General features: G+C 35.8%; 1 protein-coding gene across 5 annotated transcripts in view; it reads left to right on the forward strand.

Annotated features, from left to right (window-relative positions):
• Window positions 1–19,574, forward strand: part of LOC131849362 (F-actin-monooxygenase Mical) — a 52,296-nt gene that overhangs the window by 24,761 nt on the left and 7,961 nt on the right. For 2 of the 5 annotated variants that reach the window (XM_059199429.1, XM_059199431.1), the window contains exons 6-22: window positions 10–197; window positions 1,524–1,694; window positions 2,041–2,238; window positions 3,407–3,611; window positions 4,784–4,960; window positions 5,254–5,427; window positions 6,275–6,411; window positions 7,505–7,574; window positions 8,724–10,006; window positions 10,504–10,773; window positions 11,159–11,287; window positions 11,992–12,060; window positions 12,302–12,456; window positions 12,773–13,021; window positions 13,428–13,588; window positions 14,442–14,548; window positions 16,249–18,426. In XM_059199429.1, coding sequence (XP_059055412.1) covers window positions 10–197; window positions 1,524–1,694; window positions 2,041–2,238; window positions 3,407–3,611; window positions 4,784–4,960; window positions 5,254–5,427; window positions 6,275–6,411; window positions 7,505–7,574; window positions 8,724–10,006; window positions 10,504–10,773; window positions 11,159–11,287; window positions 11,992–12,060; window positions 12,302–12,456; window positions 12,773–13,021; window positions 13,428–13,588; window positions 14,442–14,548; window positions 16,249–18,426 — 5,921 coding nt within the window. The remainder of the gene's footprint in view (window positions 1–9; window positions 198–1,523; window positions 1,695–2,040; window positions 2,239–3,406; window positions 3,612–4,783; window positions 4,961–5,253; window positions 5,428–6,274; window positions 6,412–7,504; window positions 7,575–8,723; window positions 10,007–10,503; window positions 10,774–11,158; window positions 11,288–11,991; window positions 12,061–12,301; window positions 12,457–12,772; window positions 13,022–13,427; window positions 13,589–14,441; window positions 14,549–16,248; window positions 18,427–19,574) is intronic. The other 3 variants (XM_059199432.1, XM_059199434.1, XM_059199433.1) reach the window with 2 other exon arrangements.

Consider the following 19,574-nt stretch of genomic DNA (forward strand, 5'->3'; position numbering starts at 1 on the left):
TGTTCCCAGCATTGGGTTGGCGTGCGCGAGTATCGCCTACTGAACACCCAGTGTCACAATACGAGTTCGACGCGTTGCTGGGCGCTGACGGGAAACGGAACACCTTGCAAGGCTTCAAGCGTAAGGAGTTTCGTGGCAAACTAGCTATGGCCATCACTGCTAATTTCATCAATCGGCACACGGAGCAGGAGGCCTCGGTTAGTATACAGCTAATTTTAGCTTTATATTACAGCTTTATCGGACGATAGGGAACAAGTGCATATAGCACTCCAAACTCACGGAAGGACTTATGGAGCGGTTGAAGGCCAACTCCCGCCAGACGGATACGACATTAGTCTTAGGGCACCGCTAGGGGTTCGAACTTCGGCTCAGGCCCAGGCCGTCGTCATATCGATCCCCGTTGGAAGGGGGATCGATCGAAGGGTGGAGGATCTACATAAATGAGAAAAACTATTATGGAGAGGGTGGTTTTTGCTATTGCAATATGATCTGAAATAACGATTGTTAGTAGATTATACTTTGTTTAGCATAGTCTACATTATGTAATGTATCTTATATAATATAGTAAACCTTAAAATGTCGTATAGTTTAGTCTTATTAGAGGGCGGAGCTTAGAAAACTAGCGTGATATACACAGTAGTTTTTGTTTTACTTTATTAATATCCAATGTGTATGTGTGTGTGAGAGAGAGGGAGGATGGTCTATGATTATTATACATTATTTTTGAAATTACAATGTTTACGATACAAGTCAAGTTAATAAAAAAAAGGTATAAATTTTGTTTTTGAAATGTTAAGAGTAAGATAATTTGTTTAAAGCCAATTCATAACAGTTTTTAAGGCATTTTCTGAATGTACTTTAGTTTCCATCGAATTCTGTCCACTAACAAGGAGAACTGTATCGTCAGCATAGGTAATAGTTTGCAATTCTGAATATTCATATTACAAAGATCATTAATATAAATTAAAAATAAGGTAGGCCCAAGGACACTACCCTGTGGAACACCATAGCTGATATATTCGTCACTGCTCTCGAAACCATCAATTCTTACAAATTGAGTACGGTTTTCAAGGTGGCTTCGGAACATATATTAAGAGACACGCCTCTAACACCAATAGATTCCAGTTTGTTAAACAAAATATATATAGTGTATATATTTTGCTTAACTTAAAATATATATAGCTAAAGATAGTGTGAGCTATGATAATTTATATCGTGATATATATAATTAACTATATGCCACTAGCTGTGTCCGCGACTTCGTTCGCGTGATTAACGAAACGGTAGCCCTCAAATATGAATATTTTCCCCATATTTGCAACATTTTTCACTTATGCTTCGATTCTATTGGTCGTAGCGTAAATAGGTTAAACCCTTCCTCAACAAATGAACTATCCAACACAAAAAGGAAATTTTCAATTTCTGAGATTAGTACTTACAAACAAACAAATGAACTTTTCATCTTTATAATATTAGTATAGATTTTTATGTAAGTTTTGATATATCATTTTTGAACTCAACAGGTGCCGGAGATAAGCGGCGTAGCATTTATATTTAATCAGAAGTTTTTCAAAGAGTTATATGAGATGACTGGCATCGACTTAGAGAATATAGTGTATTATAAAGACGACACACATTATTTTGTAATGACCGCCAAGAAGCACAGTCTCCTGGATAAGGGCGTACTGCTGAATGTTAGTAATTATTTACATTCTATTTGAAATATCGTAACCTTGCATGCTCGTGAACTACTAGTTAAGGACAGCACACTCTGATCACTATGACTGGTTTATATTGTTACGTAACCAAGTATTTAATATTTTACTATTATGAATTCACTAAAATCTTAGAATTTGAATTTTGAACACAATAATGTTTATTTAAATCAGAACAGGAGGTTTCTTACTTATTCTTCTTGGCTGAATCAGCACTATGAATAAGTAAGTTACTGAATACATAAAAATAAAGTTTAGTTTACTTGAATAAAAATTATACTATTTCTATTCAGGATACCAAAAGTTAATATTTTATTATGACCAGGATTACACGGAAGTATCACGACTGTTGAGCGTCGAGAACGTAGACCGGGCGGCGTTGATGCGTTATGCACAAGAGGCGGCCAGGTTCTCGACCGACGGTCGTCTGCCGCTAAGGGACTTCGCCCTCAACCACTACGGGGAGCCCGACGTGGCGCTGTTTGACTTCACGTCCATGTATGCTGCTGAAAACGCTAGCATTGTAAGTCAATTGTTAAAAAATAACAAAAATCTAGTAGTGACTGAACCAACGGAAGGCTTGTAATAAAATTATTATATAAATTTAATATTAATATTAACCCATAACAATATACACACCACTGTCTAATCCCAAGCTAAGCAGAGCTTGTGTGATAGGTACTAGACAACTAATATAAATACTTGATACATTTTTGTTAGTAAATACTTACATAATGTACATTGAAAACACTAACCCACTAACCCGCCGTAGCTGTCTTATATTATCTAGATAATAGAAATAAATAATTTCATTTTAATTTATGTAAAATTATTGATGATAAATACTATTTGGGGTAAATTTAAAAAAGTAACAAAAGTAAAACGGTATCCGGTAGTATTCCCAGATCGTTATATCGATCGTATTATAATCGTGACATATATATACATATCTATATGTGAAACATGAAACAATGGAGCAGGTGCACAGGATATGTGATACAAAGTCATTTGAATAGAATGAGTATGTCTCATCAGTTTTTCTTGACATTTGATCAAATCGTGTTTACCTCATACTTATTTGGAGTCTTATTTATTGCGTAGGATAGTTCTGGCTAAAGAAAGAGATCACAGATTTAAATTCCATCAAATATTGGCAGGGAATCTGTATATGGAGTGGAAAGGGATTTGGTTCGGCCCAGTATTCTATAACATCTACCTATCAAACTTACCACCATGCGAGAACCTAACTATAGCTACGTAAGATGATGACACTGCAGGTTTAGCAATACATGCCCCAACCAAACATCACAAGCTTTACAAAATGGTCTTAATGATATCGACCAGTGGCTTTAAAAATGGAGGATGGTTTCCAGTGCATTCACATACCTTCATGTGATAGTTTGTTATAAGGAAATTGCCCTAAAGTAATACTGGATAGTAAAATTCTCTCCAAAGAGATATAGTGACGTATCTTGGAATGAACCTGGATTGCCTTACTGCAAGATGAGAAAACATAGGAAATAAAAAAATAGTCACAAATTCTTTTCTCTTCCGTCACAATTTTTTAGTAAATATTACTGAATGTTTTGGTATTTATCCTTTTTAAAGTGTAGTCATTTTTATTTTTTTAGTGCCATATTGAGACTATTGACTTATTATTATTATAAAGAGATTGTACCTCTTTTATGCAGGTGTACGAGAGACACGGGCGCCGTTTACTCTGCCAGTTGGTTGGAGACAGTCTCCTCGAACCGTTCTGGCCAACCGGCTCAGGCTGCGCGCGTGGTTTTCTATCGGCTTTAGACGCGGCGTGGACAGTCAGGTCTTGGGGACAAGGGCCTCCACCGCATCCACTAGATGTGATTGCTGAAAGAGAATCTATTTATAGATTATTGGGTTAGTATAGTTTTGTGTCCCGTGGAAAGAAATTGATGACTGAAGTCAAGGAGAGAGGAGGAATAATGTGTAAACCTAATGAAGATTTCATATACTAAAAGATAGACTATAAAAACTATAAATTGGTACCTCAATGTACTCCATTTAGACAGAAAAATTACAGCATAAAATACATATTATCAAGGGCCATGTGGAAACGAGATCTTTGTAGTTCTGTTCATGTATATAGATGACAGCTACTATTGTAATAGGATTGACAAACAAGCTGATAGTAGCACATTAAAAATGTTCTTTCTAACTTACGGAGTTACACACAAATGACGTATCTAAGTAAAGCTGAATTTGGTTTGTCAAAAAATATTGAACTTAATTTCAAATGTGATTTTTATCAGTAGTTGGGTATTATGTGTATTATGTGGCTGGCAGCTTGGCTGCCACTAACCTTTTTATAAATTTAGTATTGTTTTAGTATTTGTTTTTTATATGTCACTTTTGACCTTTTTTTTCTAAGAGCCCTCTTAAGAATAATACACATTTATTACAATTACTAAGTATTTTAATTATAGTTGTTGTAGAGGAAACTCTCTAGTCACAATTACATTGAATCGTGATTGTAAAATATGTACCATTTGGATTGTGACCAACGAAAAAGAATATATTGTGTATAATAATATATAACTATAAAGAAAATAAAATGTAAATATGTAATTACTTCCAATCAACGATAACTCCGCATTGCGTATCGCAAATGTTACGAAATCAGTTTGCTACCAAGTTTAATCTGTTAGTAATTATTACAGATTTCATCTAATACCAATCTCTATTTAGGATATTACAGTTAACTGAAATATCTAATACACAATTCATAAATACTTGAGTTGAATTAAGTTTACGTAATAAATTATACAAGCTATAAATCTATATTTATAGCAAATCTACATTCGCCTGTGCTAACGGTATACACTGGCCGGGCACTAGTGGAGGATGATAAGACGTGTATGAGGTTAGGTTTGTTACCCTATCGTGGCAAATTCTTCAGAAATTAAATATGATGGTTTCCAGGGGAAATCGCTTGGAGGTCAAATTGCCAACAAAAGGGTTATTAATTGATACTACTAACAATCCCCTTCCCTCCATTATTGATGTATTATATTTAATGTTAAAATTTCTAGCTCAAACGACACCTGAGAATCTGCACCGTGACTTCGGCGCTTACACCCTTGACCCGGGCACAAGATACCCCAACCTTAACAGGACGGCTGTGACCCCTCATCGTGTTACGTCATTCTACGATTCAGATGACCCCCTGCCGCTAGACGCCGTTGCCACAGTCAGAAAAAGACGGAGAGGTTAGTACTTTTGTTTATCCATTAATTGTAGTTCATCCATTTATTATATATCTAAATAGCACTTTGCAATTCTTGTGACCAAGGTACTACTAGGTAGTTAATGTTTGTAATTTTTTAATAAATAAAGTCTAGAAATGAAATTTCTTTTCCACTTTGCATTGTATAATTTTTCTAATTCATTTAGAAATCTATAAATCTAATATTAGTAGGTGTTCTTTTTAGCGTGGAAGGAGGTTGTAGTCGACTTTTGAGTGATCGCGGATCGTCTACTTACACCTAATTCATTTTGATAGAATCAGAGGTATCGGAGGAAGTGCTCGTGTCATGGGTGGGATGGTCTGAAGGTGGACTCCGTGCAGCGGCCAGTCCTCCTGCATTGGCAGCATTGCTTCGTCGGTATCGACCTGATCTTCTGCCAGCTACCACGGCGCCACGGTCCGTCTACCACGTACTACAGCACGAGTTCGGTAAGTTGAACATTTTAGTTTACCAATACCACAATATATTCTATACTATCACAAAACATCCTCTATAGGATTCCCTGAATTACTAAGTAGCTTAGAATTCTGTATTATTTCTTACTTAAGTGATTCAGTTTATATCTATGAAGTAACTAACAAGTGTAAAAACAATAAGTAGATCTACTTAATTACTTATTTAAATGGAGCAGTGTGTTGTACCTTGTTGCTGATTGTTTTCACAAGTATTATTAATTATCTCTTTTGTCCAAAGGTTGTCTAGGAGGAATTACATGCTTTGTAGTATGTAGTACAATAAGAGTACATAGCAAGTACTATTTTTGTACTATTTCTATAATATTCATTCTTTTAGATTTCCTTATCTACATTTTTTATATATTTGTAATAGCAAACAAGATTGCCAAATCAATCCAATCGTAACTGTTAACTGTCGCCCATATATATGATCAACATAACAGACATTAACGCATCATGCGACTCCCATGGTACCAATCATGCGTTGCCGTTAAGGAGTTTATGTCATGCCCATGTAACCTGTGATTTCACTACCTTACCTTTAGTGCGAAACACAAAGCAATCTGATTGGTTACTGGAATATGTACCCGCGTAAATAACTCTGAACAACGGCTACCTTTAGCCAAAATCAAAATATTTGTAAAAGATAATTGACATAATCTCATAAATATCATACAGCATGAGTCTGACGATAAAAGCTTCCTCTCTATGGTTTACACATGCCATTGCCAACAATTATACTTATAATGATTTATTTGTATCATATTATCATACTGTAAATTGTTATAAAATTATAAGTAAATCATTGAATTAATTCCAGGCATAACTCCATTGTGTTCGAGTGGTTCTGTAAGGGACGTACCAGACGCTAAAATCCGTTCATACCTCTGGAGAGTCTACAACGCGTTTAAAGGAGAAGTACCCCATGTACATCATCATACAGACGTGTTTGATCAGGTATTTGGCGCTTCTGTCCATCATCAGTTGACGAAAAAACTATGTTCTATAGGTTTATAAATATTTATTCTATAGGTACACATTATCTATACGAGATGTTTATTATGATAATATTATTTAAGAGCTCCTGTTATTTTGACGCTCTTATAAGAGTACAAGCAAGCAGACTTCTACAGATTGCACCTGAAGCAGTTCCTATAAGCGATCTATATCGTGTCTTATTAGGAAGCGTATCAAAGTAAAGGACAATATTGTACTCAAGTTTGCCATAGTCGAAAACTTGATGGAATTTCATGACACAAAATAAATTGTGTTCAGGGTTCCCTTACATATACTAAAATTTCAATATAGAGTACGGTTATTATAGTTTTCGTGTTTTTGTAGACTTACAAATAAATGTAAATCTACATTTTCTTCGAAAAGATGACCTAGAAAAAGAGAAAGAAAATGGATAGACAGATTTGTTCGCAATAATTGTTTACATTGAATGCAAACTCTAGTTGACCCATGACCAGGATGTTTGTATCAGCACCGAAATATCGGAGTTGTTGAATAATATTGTCATTGTAAATGTCCGTCTATGCAATGCATACAATTTATTATGCATTGTTTAAACCTCATCAATGAATGGAAATTTAGATTTTTGACTTAAAACATTAAACAGTATATGAAATTAAAATAAAGAATAGGGGTTGGTGATAGAAGTGTGAAAATTTTAGGTTGTATGTATTTTTATATGTTTACTGGAATAGCAATAAGGTGACGTCTCACCTGATGATCTGCATTCACCATCGCGTTTATTTATGACCATACTATCCTACATACGCTGCTATTTCGGAGTACTAAAATATAATATATTTCTTTACTATTATACTTATTTTAAGTGTCCTTTTGATGGTTTTATTAATGCATATTTCATATTGTGTAACCAAAAATATCCATGTGTCACTACTCATAATTTAAGAGTGTTTAAAACTAATTCGTGGCTTCACTGGAGTGAAAAAGATGTGGTTGTCTGCCGATATTGTCCAGACAGCTCGATTTTTTTTATTAATCTGTTGTAGATGGCGAATTTTTATTCATTGTTTTCCAGATTAAGCAGAATCAGCAGAAAGAAAAACATATACGAAATACTGCAGATCATTCCCTTTCAGTTTATTCTAGTGAGTCTTATTCTAATAATGCCTCATTATTTTTTATATAACAAGTGATAATAATAAAAAAAGTAGTCCTAAGCTAAGCAGAGTGCTGTGTACTGAAGAACCGATATAAATACTTAAATACATTTTTTGTAAATGGATACATAATAATATATATAAAAACCCTCACACGAATACAAACAGTCATACTCATGAATATAAATTTTGTACCGTACGAGGAATCAAACTCGTGACCTACTGATGAGTAGGTAGGTAGTATTCAACATCGTTAGACCTCCGAGGTCGTTAACGTAATGTAAGTTTCATTTTTCAATATTTTTGTTTAAAAATTGTTTTTTAAGTGGCATATTAAATATGCAATCTTAGCGAGTCTTTACATCAAAATTAGTTGTTTAAGATTTAAACAGAAATACAACAAATAATTTGCAATTACACATAGTTAACTATAATATTGAATACAGATAATGGCTTCAATTATCTAAATTCATATTGTTATATATTGTATTCGAATAATTATCTTTTGAACTACAAATTTTACCATTTATTCTCTATTTTCCGGGTCATTGGGCTCCCTAAAATATGGTCGAGCGCAGTGATGGCTGGCTCATCCGTCATACTCGTGAACGGGTGCTGCTTGTAGGGACTGGTCTGCTCTAATCACTATGACTGATTTCCTCTTATTAAATGTTTAACCAGTTGGTTATGTATTCAATATTTTTTCTTTTTGAGTATTTAATTGAATTAGTTATAATAGAATTATAATTGGTGGTTTGTATTCACACACTTAAACTTAAAAATGTAAAGTAATAATAAAATTATTTAAAAGAGCAACACGCAAGTTTCTTGCTCGTTCTTCTTGTGATGAGACAGCTTTCCGAACGAGCGGTAGATTAAAAAAAATGTAATGACTATTCAAAAGTGCTTCAATGTAAGTTTATTTGAATAAATGATTTTCTATTCTATTCTATTTCCTATTTACACAGTACTAGCGATAAAAGGCATTGCTGTTTAGAGTAATATTTAAACAATATGGTTGAATATTTTCAAAGTTGCCACGTACAAACCGTCATATAGGTAATTCATTTAATTGTTTTTATAGGTATTACAATTATGTATCAAATGATAATAGACCACATAAATATTTTTATACAGATGCAGCCGAGACAGAGAAATCACACTCGAGCTACAGAAAGAAGCGTCGTTCCGTCCGCACACCCCAAGTAAGTAACGATCCAGCAGAGTACATACGCAAAAAGATTGGAAAATTAGATCTAAATGATATTACACAGTTAGCGCGGCTAATTGAGGGCCATGATGCAATCGACGGGGAAAGCCGTGATGACAAGCAGAAAGATCTCCAAGAACAGATATTGGCACTACTAGATCCTGAAGAGTCGCCGGACCCAAAAATACTGAGGGACTCTTTAGCTCAACTCTTACAGGGTAGCACGAGGACTAGAGTTATACCGAAAGAAAACGATTCCAAGTTGTCTCACTATTTTCTAGAAAGAAAGACAGAGAAACCTATAAAACCACCACGAAGATTGAAAGGATTAGATGCATCGTCGATTAAAGTTCCAGACTTCTCTGATATATTTCAAAACGATTCGGTGGATACGGATGTTACTTTGGTGAATGACAAGATATTTAAAAAGAAAGAATTTGTAAAATCGTCTAGTGCGAGCCCTAAAAAGAAAGAGTTTGTGCGATATGCTTCGATAGATAGCGTTCTCCCGCTGAAAGGTAGGCGATTATCCGATGTGATTGACGGTCATAAGCGAAGACACTCGCAAAGCCCTGAACATTCTGAACATTTAATACATGAACGTTCGAATTCCATCGAATCTCCTGAAATGGTTAATCTCCACAATACAAGACGTATTGCTCAAATATTCGAAGGCCAAAAAAGAAGGCATACCTTGAGTCCTGAGTCTCGAACAGCAAGATCTGGATCGGTTGGCAACCCTGAGATGGCATTGAGAATGCAACGTATGGCTGAAATAATAGAAGGCAAAAGACGTGACACTCCGAGTCCGGACCGGACTAAACGATCTGAATCTATCGGCAACCCTGAAATGGCGCTGCGGAAGCAACGAGTAGTTGATTTGATTCAAGGTCAAAAGCCTCGAAAGTTGGAACCACCGCAACGTAGAAACTCTGGAGACATGGCGTTTAGGATGCAAAGAATGTCAGATATGATGCAGAAGAAAAACGCCGAAGCAAAACGACCGAAAGTTGGCGGTAGAAGAAAGGCAGCTCGGGAGATCATGCGTCAGCGATTCGAGAAGAGCCTTCAGATGTTAGCTTCCGAGCCGAGGCCAGACTTTGTGCCTTCAGCTGACCTCGAGAATGACTATGGGCTACAACAGTACCGTGCGAGCGCGCCGCACTTTGGCGAGCGCGTTCGCAAACTCGAGAAGCAGTTGCAACACTACGTGAGATGCGATTGACGTAGTGTGTTGCATGCACTAACGTTTGCTCTCTTCGGGCCAGCCCTCGGGTTGATGACCTTGGGCCGATAGTACAATATCGATGTGTGATTGTAATGCACGGTTTAATGTTAACAGATTCGTCGTCTCTGTGGACTATCATCTATTTAATAAAGATTTCGTGTGTGCATGAATTAAAACTTAATATCTATCCGAATTAACTGACACATTATTATTTTTTGTTTTATTTGTAATTCACTCTGTTTGATTAACATTTACTTTCTTAATAAACAAAAAGATCAAGACCAACTTTTATTTTACAATAATGTGTGACATAACACGTGTGATTTGAGCAAAGCTGTATATTGTCCTGGTTGGAAGCACCAAGTCGTGGAAATGTAAATAGTGTACAAATGCTTCTTAAGTTTAAAAAGTCACGCGCTTGAACTCCACGTGATTTAATTTTTTTTTATGTGTAACTAATCTTATTTTTTGGTGTTTAGGAGGAGGGTAGGATTGTGGGGGGCGGAGGACGAACTGGTGGCAGTGGAGGCGCACGTGTAGCGAAGCTGGCTGCGGAGTTATCAGGCACTACTGCACCCACGGCAGCAGCACCACGGTCGTCTAAGCCAAAGGACTTGATGAGATCTGTAGGGAAAATTGAGCGGGACGACTGGAATGTGAAGGAGATAGAGAGAAAGATCATGGAGAACAGGCTTGGCAGGCCCGAACCCAAGACCGCTGAAAAAGTACCCAAGTGGGACAGGGAACAGGTTTGTAACAATCACCGTGTCTAAAGTTATCTTCACTTATCCAAAGTAAAATTAAGCAAAAAAAAATATCTCAAAAAAAAATTACAATAAAATAGTTTCTCTTATATATATTGTGATGTTATTATCTTTTAAAACACTTCTCTGAGAATTTCGAGTTCCAATTTAGTAACTTAAAATATAACAATTAAATTCTGCACAAATCAGATTTCTAATAATTATTAGTGTTTAGTTTAATAGTGGGCTAACATATGGTTAAAATTTAGTACACTCTTAGAACAAAAAAAATATACCAAAATCTTTTATAAATAATGTAAAAAAGGAGTTAACACTTTATTGATCTTAACAGAATAATCATGGGTATTTTTATTTGGTTTTTATATTATAGTTCCTGGGTCGTCAAAGGCGCCTGAAAGAGGGTGAGAACGAAGAAAAATGGGGCGAAATAGACGAAACCCTGAACAAGCTCGGCCAAAAGTTACGTGACTCGGGTCGGCCGGATCATGGTACCAAAAAGGTCTGACACTTATCTAATTAACATGAAGAAACTATTATAAATAATGCTTGCAACATGCTGATTTGTTTATAAATATGTGTATATTGTAATCAAATCGAGAATTGATCATATTACAAATTAGGTGACCATGGTAACATTTCATGATGTGGTCCACTATGAAATTTTTAATAGCGCCAACTATTGTGGAATGTATTTATTAATAGTTATAAAAATTTATAAGCATTACAATACATAGTAGCGAAGTAACAATGAAAATTGTTGTTTTTATTATATATTCAATATTAATTATTTATTTAAATAAGTAAAAAATATCGTAAAACAGTGCAAAGATATATAGGCTTCCTAAGAAGGAACATTAAAATGAAATGGGGTATCCAAAACTAAAAGAATTTTAAAATACAGAAATCTTAACTTTTTACTTATGTTAGTAATAAATAAAAGATATATGTCTTATTTCCAAAATATGTGATCCTAAATCAAGTGTAATCGGATGAGAAACAATAAAGTGAACGAATACGTTATTTATTTACAATAACGACGAAATCGTTTTTAATTTTCAAAATAACATGAAAAAATACATACCTACATTATAGTCATTACGTCGTACTAGTTTTATTGAAATTTCTAAATTTTACTATTAAATTATTACTGTGACAAGGTACAAAGCTAGACATAATGATGCAGTGTCTTTGAATCTCTTGCAGGTGGCTAACCTTGCAACCAAGTTTGTTAAAAAGGACGAACCGGATACGAAAGCTCAACCCAAGGAAGAGGCACGTATACAACTAATTTAGGACATTCATATCTCCTTATTGTTTTAACATATTCAAATAAAAGCATTATTTTTTATTATTATAATGATATTATTGAAAAGCTACGGATATTTTATTGCTGTTACAATTTAAAAGCTTGTTTTTCTGTTTATGTTCGTAAATTAAAATTACTTACTTTTAATCATTTACTTTATAGTGTTCAATAATAATTCGATAAATCTGAAGGGTTATGTTCTTGTAGTGTAAGAAAAGTTGGCGAGGACCCGCATTTGCCGGTATGCAATGTGCTGCATGCGGTACCAGAGTGTTTGCAGCTGAGGGTGTTACCGCAGATGGCCTGCATTTGCATAGAGCCTGCTTCAGGTGTGCTGTCTGTAAAACGGTACTGCGACCAGGGTAAGTGCATGTCAGGACTGAAATTCAAAGTTAATATGGAGAGCTAGCTTTTATTTCGTCTATAACAATATAATATTTCAAAAATATTTCACTACGTTCTATAATCGATTGCATAAACTAGTTATTTGCAATGAGTTTGGATTTCTATAATAATATTTTTACGTCTCTTTATTTAAATAAGCAGGAAATGTTCTAATGAAACACTTTAAATGAGATCTAAGAGTATATGTAATTAAACTATTAATAGTATATGTAATTAAATGTACCACATAATATACCACGTAATTATATTAACTAGCTTTATTTTCACTTACAGGAATTACACGATGGAACGATACGGTAGTCGTCTGGTATGCTTGAGACATTCTGGTGTCAGCGTTCCCGACGCTGTGGCTGCAGCAGCAGCCCTAACAGCGCCTTCCCAAACTCGAAGCGAAATACCCACTCCGACACCAGAACGTATCAGCCTCGAGCTATCCGACAGCGGAGCCCGGGAGATCGATGAGGATGAATGGACGGATAGAAATTTCCTAGCATCGGAGACATCATGCGCTGGGGGAATCAGGTAAGAAAAGATATGGTTGCAAGCCTTTTATAAGTCTTGTGTACTTATATACCATGAAAAGCCGGCAATCTACTGGCATGTCGAGTTATTAACTATAATCGAACAAGCAATTTAAGATAGTATTAATATTATAATTCTAAAGAATTCGTGATAAATTCCTGATGAATTTACCATCGATGGGCTGACTGACCTGACGACATGCTCATTCTATTATCCTCCACTGGTGCCCTGTCAAAGTACTGTCACTTTGTTGAGTATGTTTCGCCTCCTAAAATAATGATTTAGCATTATAGCCAATATCGTGCTTTTATTCTGTCTGTCGACATCTTTGCGAAACAGACGGTGACATATCTTTCGCGGATGATTGTATTCTACATGAACTTACTATATAAGTATTCATTCGCAGTGATGAAGAGGAGTCGAGTTCGGATGAGTACACGGACGCAGCCGATAGCGACAACGAGGCACGACTCTCACCTGAACCGGCCGCGCTTGCCGATCATCGTCCTCACCAGCACATGTACTTCTCCGACGACTCGTTCGGTTACGATGATTATTCCGACGATGGTGAGTATCACGTAGATTAGTCAAGCCAGAATTCATTATATTTTATTTATGTATGTGACATCCGTAATACCATTCATGTGTTGATATTCTTGAAGGTTAAGATGATATGCTGATTACCCCGTAATTTTACAATCGAAATATAGTTTACAAAGTAAACTGTTTGGCGGCTGAAATGATGAAATTCATTCAAAAGACTTTTTACAGTTTCTCTCTTGTACATTTATAGTATGAAAGCTTTTTGTAGAAGTGCTGTATCTTACAAATTTTTGATATTGTTTGTTTATATTCATTTAAATACATACATTTTTTTAAGATTGTTTAAATAAATGTAGATATTCTAGTACTTTAAATGTGTAAATTATAATATATTTTTATATTAGTTACTTAAAAATAAAATATTATTAATTATTTATATTGTTATCCGGCTCGTAACACGATTACGATATTATGCCCATTTGAATTAAACAGGAAATCGATCGGAAGGGATTGTGGCGTGGTGTTAGATATCCTATAGTCTTAACTTACTCGATAAATGGTATGGTAAATTAAGGTATTTATTTACCTTTATAGACAATCGATTTTGCTCACGCTCGAGGTGGAAACTACGGCTAGGGTGTTATTTAGCATAAAATTATTGGTGTTAAGACTCGTTTAACAATATAAATAATGAATAGTATTTTATTTATAATGAATTAAGCCTATAAACAATAAACCTATTGATATTATAATTTAATTTTTAGAAGTAATAGAATATGAAATATTATAAATATAATACATACCTATATATATTAAACCCGAATATTAAGAAATTAAACATAAGTAAAATACTATTCTCACAAAACACATACCATAGGCGCGGAATCGTCCGGTAACGAGTCATGTTCGCGTATGCGCGAAGCTCGGGAAGCTCGTCGGCGAGAGGTTCCGGCCGACGCGCGTCCGCCGACCGACAGCAGTGAGGTATCGGGCTGCGTCGTCGCGTAGCCGTGCGGCTGTCGCGCGATTACCGGCCGACAGTCGCGCGACGCAGTAGGGAGGTGCGCCGCGTGCCGCCAAAGTCGTCGCCCCCCGCATACTACCTATTCCAATCATTCATATATCAGTCTAACCTCAGAAATAGCTTCAAATATTTCAATCATTTATATTTCAGGCTAGCTTCATAAGTAACTTCAAACTTAAAACGGATTTGAAGACTTTTATCGCACGACTAATACAATTCGAGATTAACTAATAATTTTGATTGAGCACATAACGGTTTCAATGTTGATTGTCTTCTTGATGTGAATTTATTTAGAACGTTTGTTTAAAAGAGCCACCTGCAAGTTGCTTCTTCTGATGAGCCTTCGTTCGTGAATGGTAGAATAAAAAAAAATGTGGCTGTTAAAAAGTGCTTGCATTAAGTATATTCGAATAAGGATTATTTCTATTTCTATTACAAACTTTGAAAATACTACTCTAAAGCATTAACTTCAAAGTCTAATTTTAAAAATTTGATAGTTTTCAAATATTCCTATAGTGTACTAGATGTGCGATATATTCCAATACATATTAGCGTAAATATGTGTCTATAAAAACTATAAGCTCAGTGTGAGTAAAACACTAAACTTCAATCCTAGAAACGTACTATATATCACGTCTATGTAGATATTAGTGTATTTGAAGCTATGTCTGGGATAGCCTTCACACAACTAATTTAATTAAATTATAAATATAATATTAAAGTTTTTTAAAAAAAAAATAATATATACTTTATAAAATATTACCACATTACATTATACATCTCGAATAGTTCATTATGATTCCTAAGACACAATTAGTGTATAAATCATACAATATTACAAGTAATTCAAATTAACAGTATAAATATACACAATAGGAATAAAGCATATTTTTTCTTGAAACATTTTACTGTTACGTAAATTAAAATTGAAATTTTAAATACTTTTCTTATTAAAAAATGTGATATTAATGCATAACGCATGCGTCATGTATATCACGCTAGCTTAACAGGGGCGGCGGCGAAAGGCGTGGTAAGAGTGTAGTTTGCCCACACTAACTATCCGTCTATATAAATTTACTGTTTCTGTAAAGTCTCATTTAACAGTGAGATAATTTTTAAACAAAACAATATGTACATTAGTGCTAAAATTTTTAACATTTTATTTTAGTAAATTTTTGTGAAATTACAATTTCAATTGAAATGAGACAGTAAATTTATTTTAAAATTTATGGCGCTTACTATGTATTTAAGTAAAGTTATTATTTTTGTGTTAGTGTCCATATGTGCTACCGCTTTTAACAGTATTATGTTTTATATGTGCACCAGTCCTGTATATATTTATATATTATTATACATATATGTAATTTTATGTAAATAACCGTGTTGTTGTGTGGGTTTTATTGATACTATATTTATATGTATATATCACATGTATAAGATATATAAAAGGTAAATAGTCTGCAATCTAGCGTACAGACGGTAAGTTAGTGTGGAATACGACTAGCGCACCCTAGGGGCCTTACATTTCTAGCACTTGTATAGCGCTCAGTATCACTTTGGTCGAGAGCAAAATTTTTACATTATTCAAGGGCTTCAAATATATTAGTAGAATTGACTCGATTCGTTTTTTAGAACATTAGTATATCACAATTTTAAACAGGTGGAGTCGGAGGATGAGAGTGAGTCAAGCGAGGAGGAGGTTTCATCTGCGACCGAGGTGTCCACAGATAGCGAGTTTGCTCGCGAGGAATGTGCCCCAGCGCCTTCTCCGCCTGCTATACTGGTCACCGAAGCACCCCCGCCCGCGCCGCCGCCCCCACATGACTACCCTCTTAGTAGAACCCGATCGGCTGGAGGAATCGCCACCAAAAGGGCCTTAGAGCTGAAGCGTCGATACCTTCTCGGTGAACCCTCGCCACCTGCTGTTCGCAAGTCGGACTCCACTTCCCAGCTAGACACCAAATTGGAAGCTTTCCGCTCCAATATCACCGAGTTTCAGAAGATGCTACATCCCGCGCCAACTCCAACGATACAACCGCAGAAACCGATTGTCACTTTTCAATTTTCAATTTCAACGGAAGAAAAGAAAACTCAACCGATGCCTGATATTATCAAAAATCTGTGTGGCGATGCGCCTGTTGATTTACTTACTAAAGGAGACTCTCCGCTCTGCACAAAAGATTGGCGAGAAGAACCAATCCCAGAAGAGAAAAAAGAGCCAGAACCGGAATTGGAGTCCGACTCACTGTCAGAGGACGATTCGTCCCACACAGAAACAGTACCAAATCAGTCTGTACCTAGAGTTGAGGTTCATGACGAAGGCGGGGAGCTCATACAGCTAGACAGTCTCATGTTAATAAATAGTGGTACAGAAGATACAGACGATAAGGCTTCCGGCACTGTAACCGCACCAACTGTAATTGCAGTGGAATCGGAATCATCAGAATCGTGTCGTGACGCGACCACCCTAGCTCTTACTGAAACGGAGCTTTCCGATTGGGCAGCCGAGAGTGTTGTGCTCGACGACTGTGCACTTGATGACAAAGAGGAAAAAAAGAGAAGCAAAAATCCGCGTACACTCAGTGGTCCGAAAACGGTACATGATGCGAAAAACATATCAACAATAACGTCGCACGTGTGTGGTCGTACTAGCCCTGAACCCATTGTCTACTCGAACGCTTTCGAAAACTTTGAATTTGCTGATGAAGGTGAACAGGACCCATCAATAGAAACGCCCGCGACCCCCCGTAACGAGGGTTATATGGAGTTTGTTGATGATGAATATGACACGTATTCTCCTAGCAACGATCGATCAATGAATTTTATTGAGAGTAGCTTCTCCGAAACGGTATTTAAGCCCATTAGTCAAGAAGTCAGCCATATTCAAGACATTATTATCACAACAACCACCGAATCAGTTGATGATGTGGATCTCAAAACAGATAGTGCATTAGTGCCAGAAGATTTTAAATCACCGCAACTGTTGAAATCGATAGAGCAAGAATCTAGCGAAAAATCTAGCAGTGAGAATGCAACGAAAAGTCCTGAAATAAATAACGCCGATATTAAACAAACCGAAAACGCTATTCCTGTCGATACTAAAATGGACTCATTGAGTTTATCCGACATGTCGCCACCTCTCGAAAAAGACACGGATGTTGAATCTAAGTCCATGGAAACGAAGAGCGAGATGTCACTAGACGACACATCTCCCCCACTTGTACCTGAAACGCCAAAAACGATTAGTAATATATATTCTAATTCGAGCACGCCTGTAACGTTTTCTTCAGCTGGTCCAACGTCAATGAGGCTATATTCACCGGCCATATGTAGGTCAGCTAGTGAGACATTCACAGGATCTAATTCCAACAGTATAGAATCGCCGCCCCGTCATACAGAGTGGTCAATGTCTCTGAATCTAAGTTCAGGATCAGTGTCGCCAGTAAGTCCGACGCCTGCGCCCGAGACTATGCATAAGGTGCAGGAGATCAAAAGGGAACGAGACGAGCAGACGGAGGTAGTTCGAAGGCTCGTGCTGGAGAGGCTGGGCAGTGGCCCCCGCGTTGGTAGGAAGTCGTCGCGTCGCATTCGAGTTTCCCCTGTTTCGAATATGCCTCCACCTGTACCACCTCCCCCCACTCTCCCGAGTGCGCCCCCTCTGCCTCCACCGCCTCCACTCCAACAATATCCGCCTCCTCCACCACGGCCGGCACCACCGCTCATGCCGCTACCAGTTACACCCTCATTCTCCGACCCCGAGCTGGCGAGAGAGAGAAGAAGAAAGAGTATTATGAAGAGCATATCGAACTATCTGAACAGACTCGGACCTCGACACAAGGTAAATTTTAAAATTCATTTTTTAAAGATAAACATTCAGGCGATGGCTTGCTTAATACAATCGGAAACTATCGCATCTTGTGCGTATGTATAAGTCTGATATCATTGAGTACGTCGCCATTGAGTCTACTATATATAGCGCATTAACTATTAGCATTAATGCAGCACGTTCTTACTAAACTATAAATGTTATTAATTTTCATCCAGTGAACATATACTTACACTGTTACAAAATTTATGATGAAATAATATAAATACAATGACGATGCTTCTTATTGAACTTACTTTGAGAAAATATATTAAAGGTTTGAGATTACAACATATGTATCATCAGTAAAGTAAAAAAAAAATGCATATAGTAATAAAATATATCTGATATTAAGATATTATTTTATTATAATACTTTATAAATTTTAATGATTGATTTTCAAAAAGTACTTTTGTAAAGTTGAGTTGTTCAAAACAATTCCGCTTTCTTCCATCGAATGTACATTAGAGAGTCATAATATTAACATACAAAGTACATAACATTATAAATTAAATTTTGTCTTTTTTATATTCATGGTTTTAAACTACTAATGAAAGTGAATTGATAAACTTAAAAATAAGTCTGGACATAATCGCATATACCGATTTGTGGAGAGATGATATTTCAATAAAAAGCATCTCAAAATTTATAGATATCCAAAATTTTACCGTCTAACTTTTGTTTCAAATTTACTACTACTATTACTAATTGTATATTAATGTACATATGAATTGATTACTGTTATTTTGTAACAGCAGTTAACATAACTGTTATGTTGGGAAGGTAACTAAAATGATTGTATGGTTCTATTGGGGGGTCCAATTTAAAATATAAACCTGGCATTATTCAAAAGTTATGCACCTTTGCACATCACAGGGCAACAGTATTAGATTACTGATTATAATACAGCTGCAGAAATAAACATATTTAATACGACATTGTATATTGTTATTTTATCCACGTGATTAAAACATATTATATAGCAAAGAAAGGACAAAATAAAAATAACACTGAAATATCAATATAACATCGTTTACTTAGAAATTTTAGTTATACAATATCTATAAGAGATTATTATTATAACGTGGAATAAAAATATACGGCAGTTTTAGTATTTATAT

The sequence above is a fragment of the Achroia grisella genome, unplaced genomic scaffold (assembly GCF_030625045.1).
Source record: "Achroia grisella isolate CSIRO2021 unplaced genomic scaffold, CSIRO_AGI_Agris_v1 utg640, whole genome shotgun sequence".
NCBI lineage: Eukaryota > Metazoa > Arthropoda > Insecta > Lepidoptera > Pyralidae > Achroia > Achroia grisella.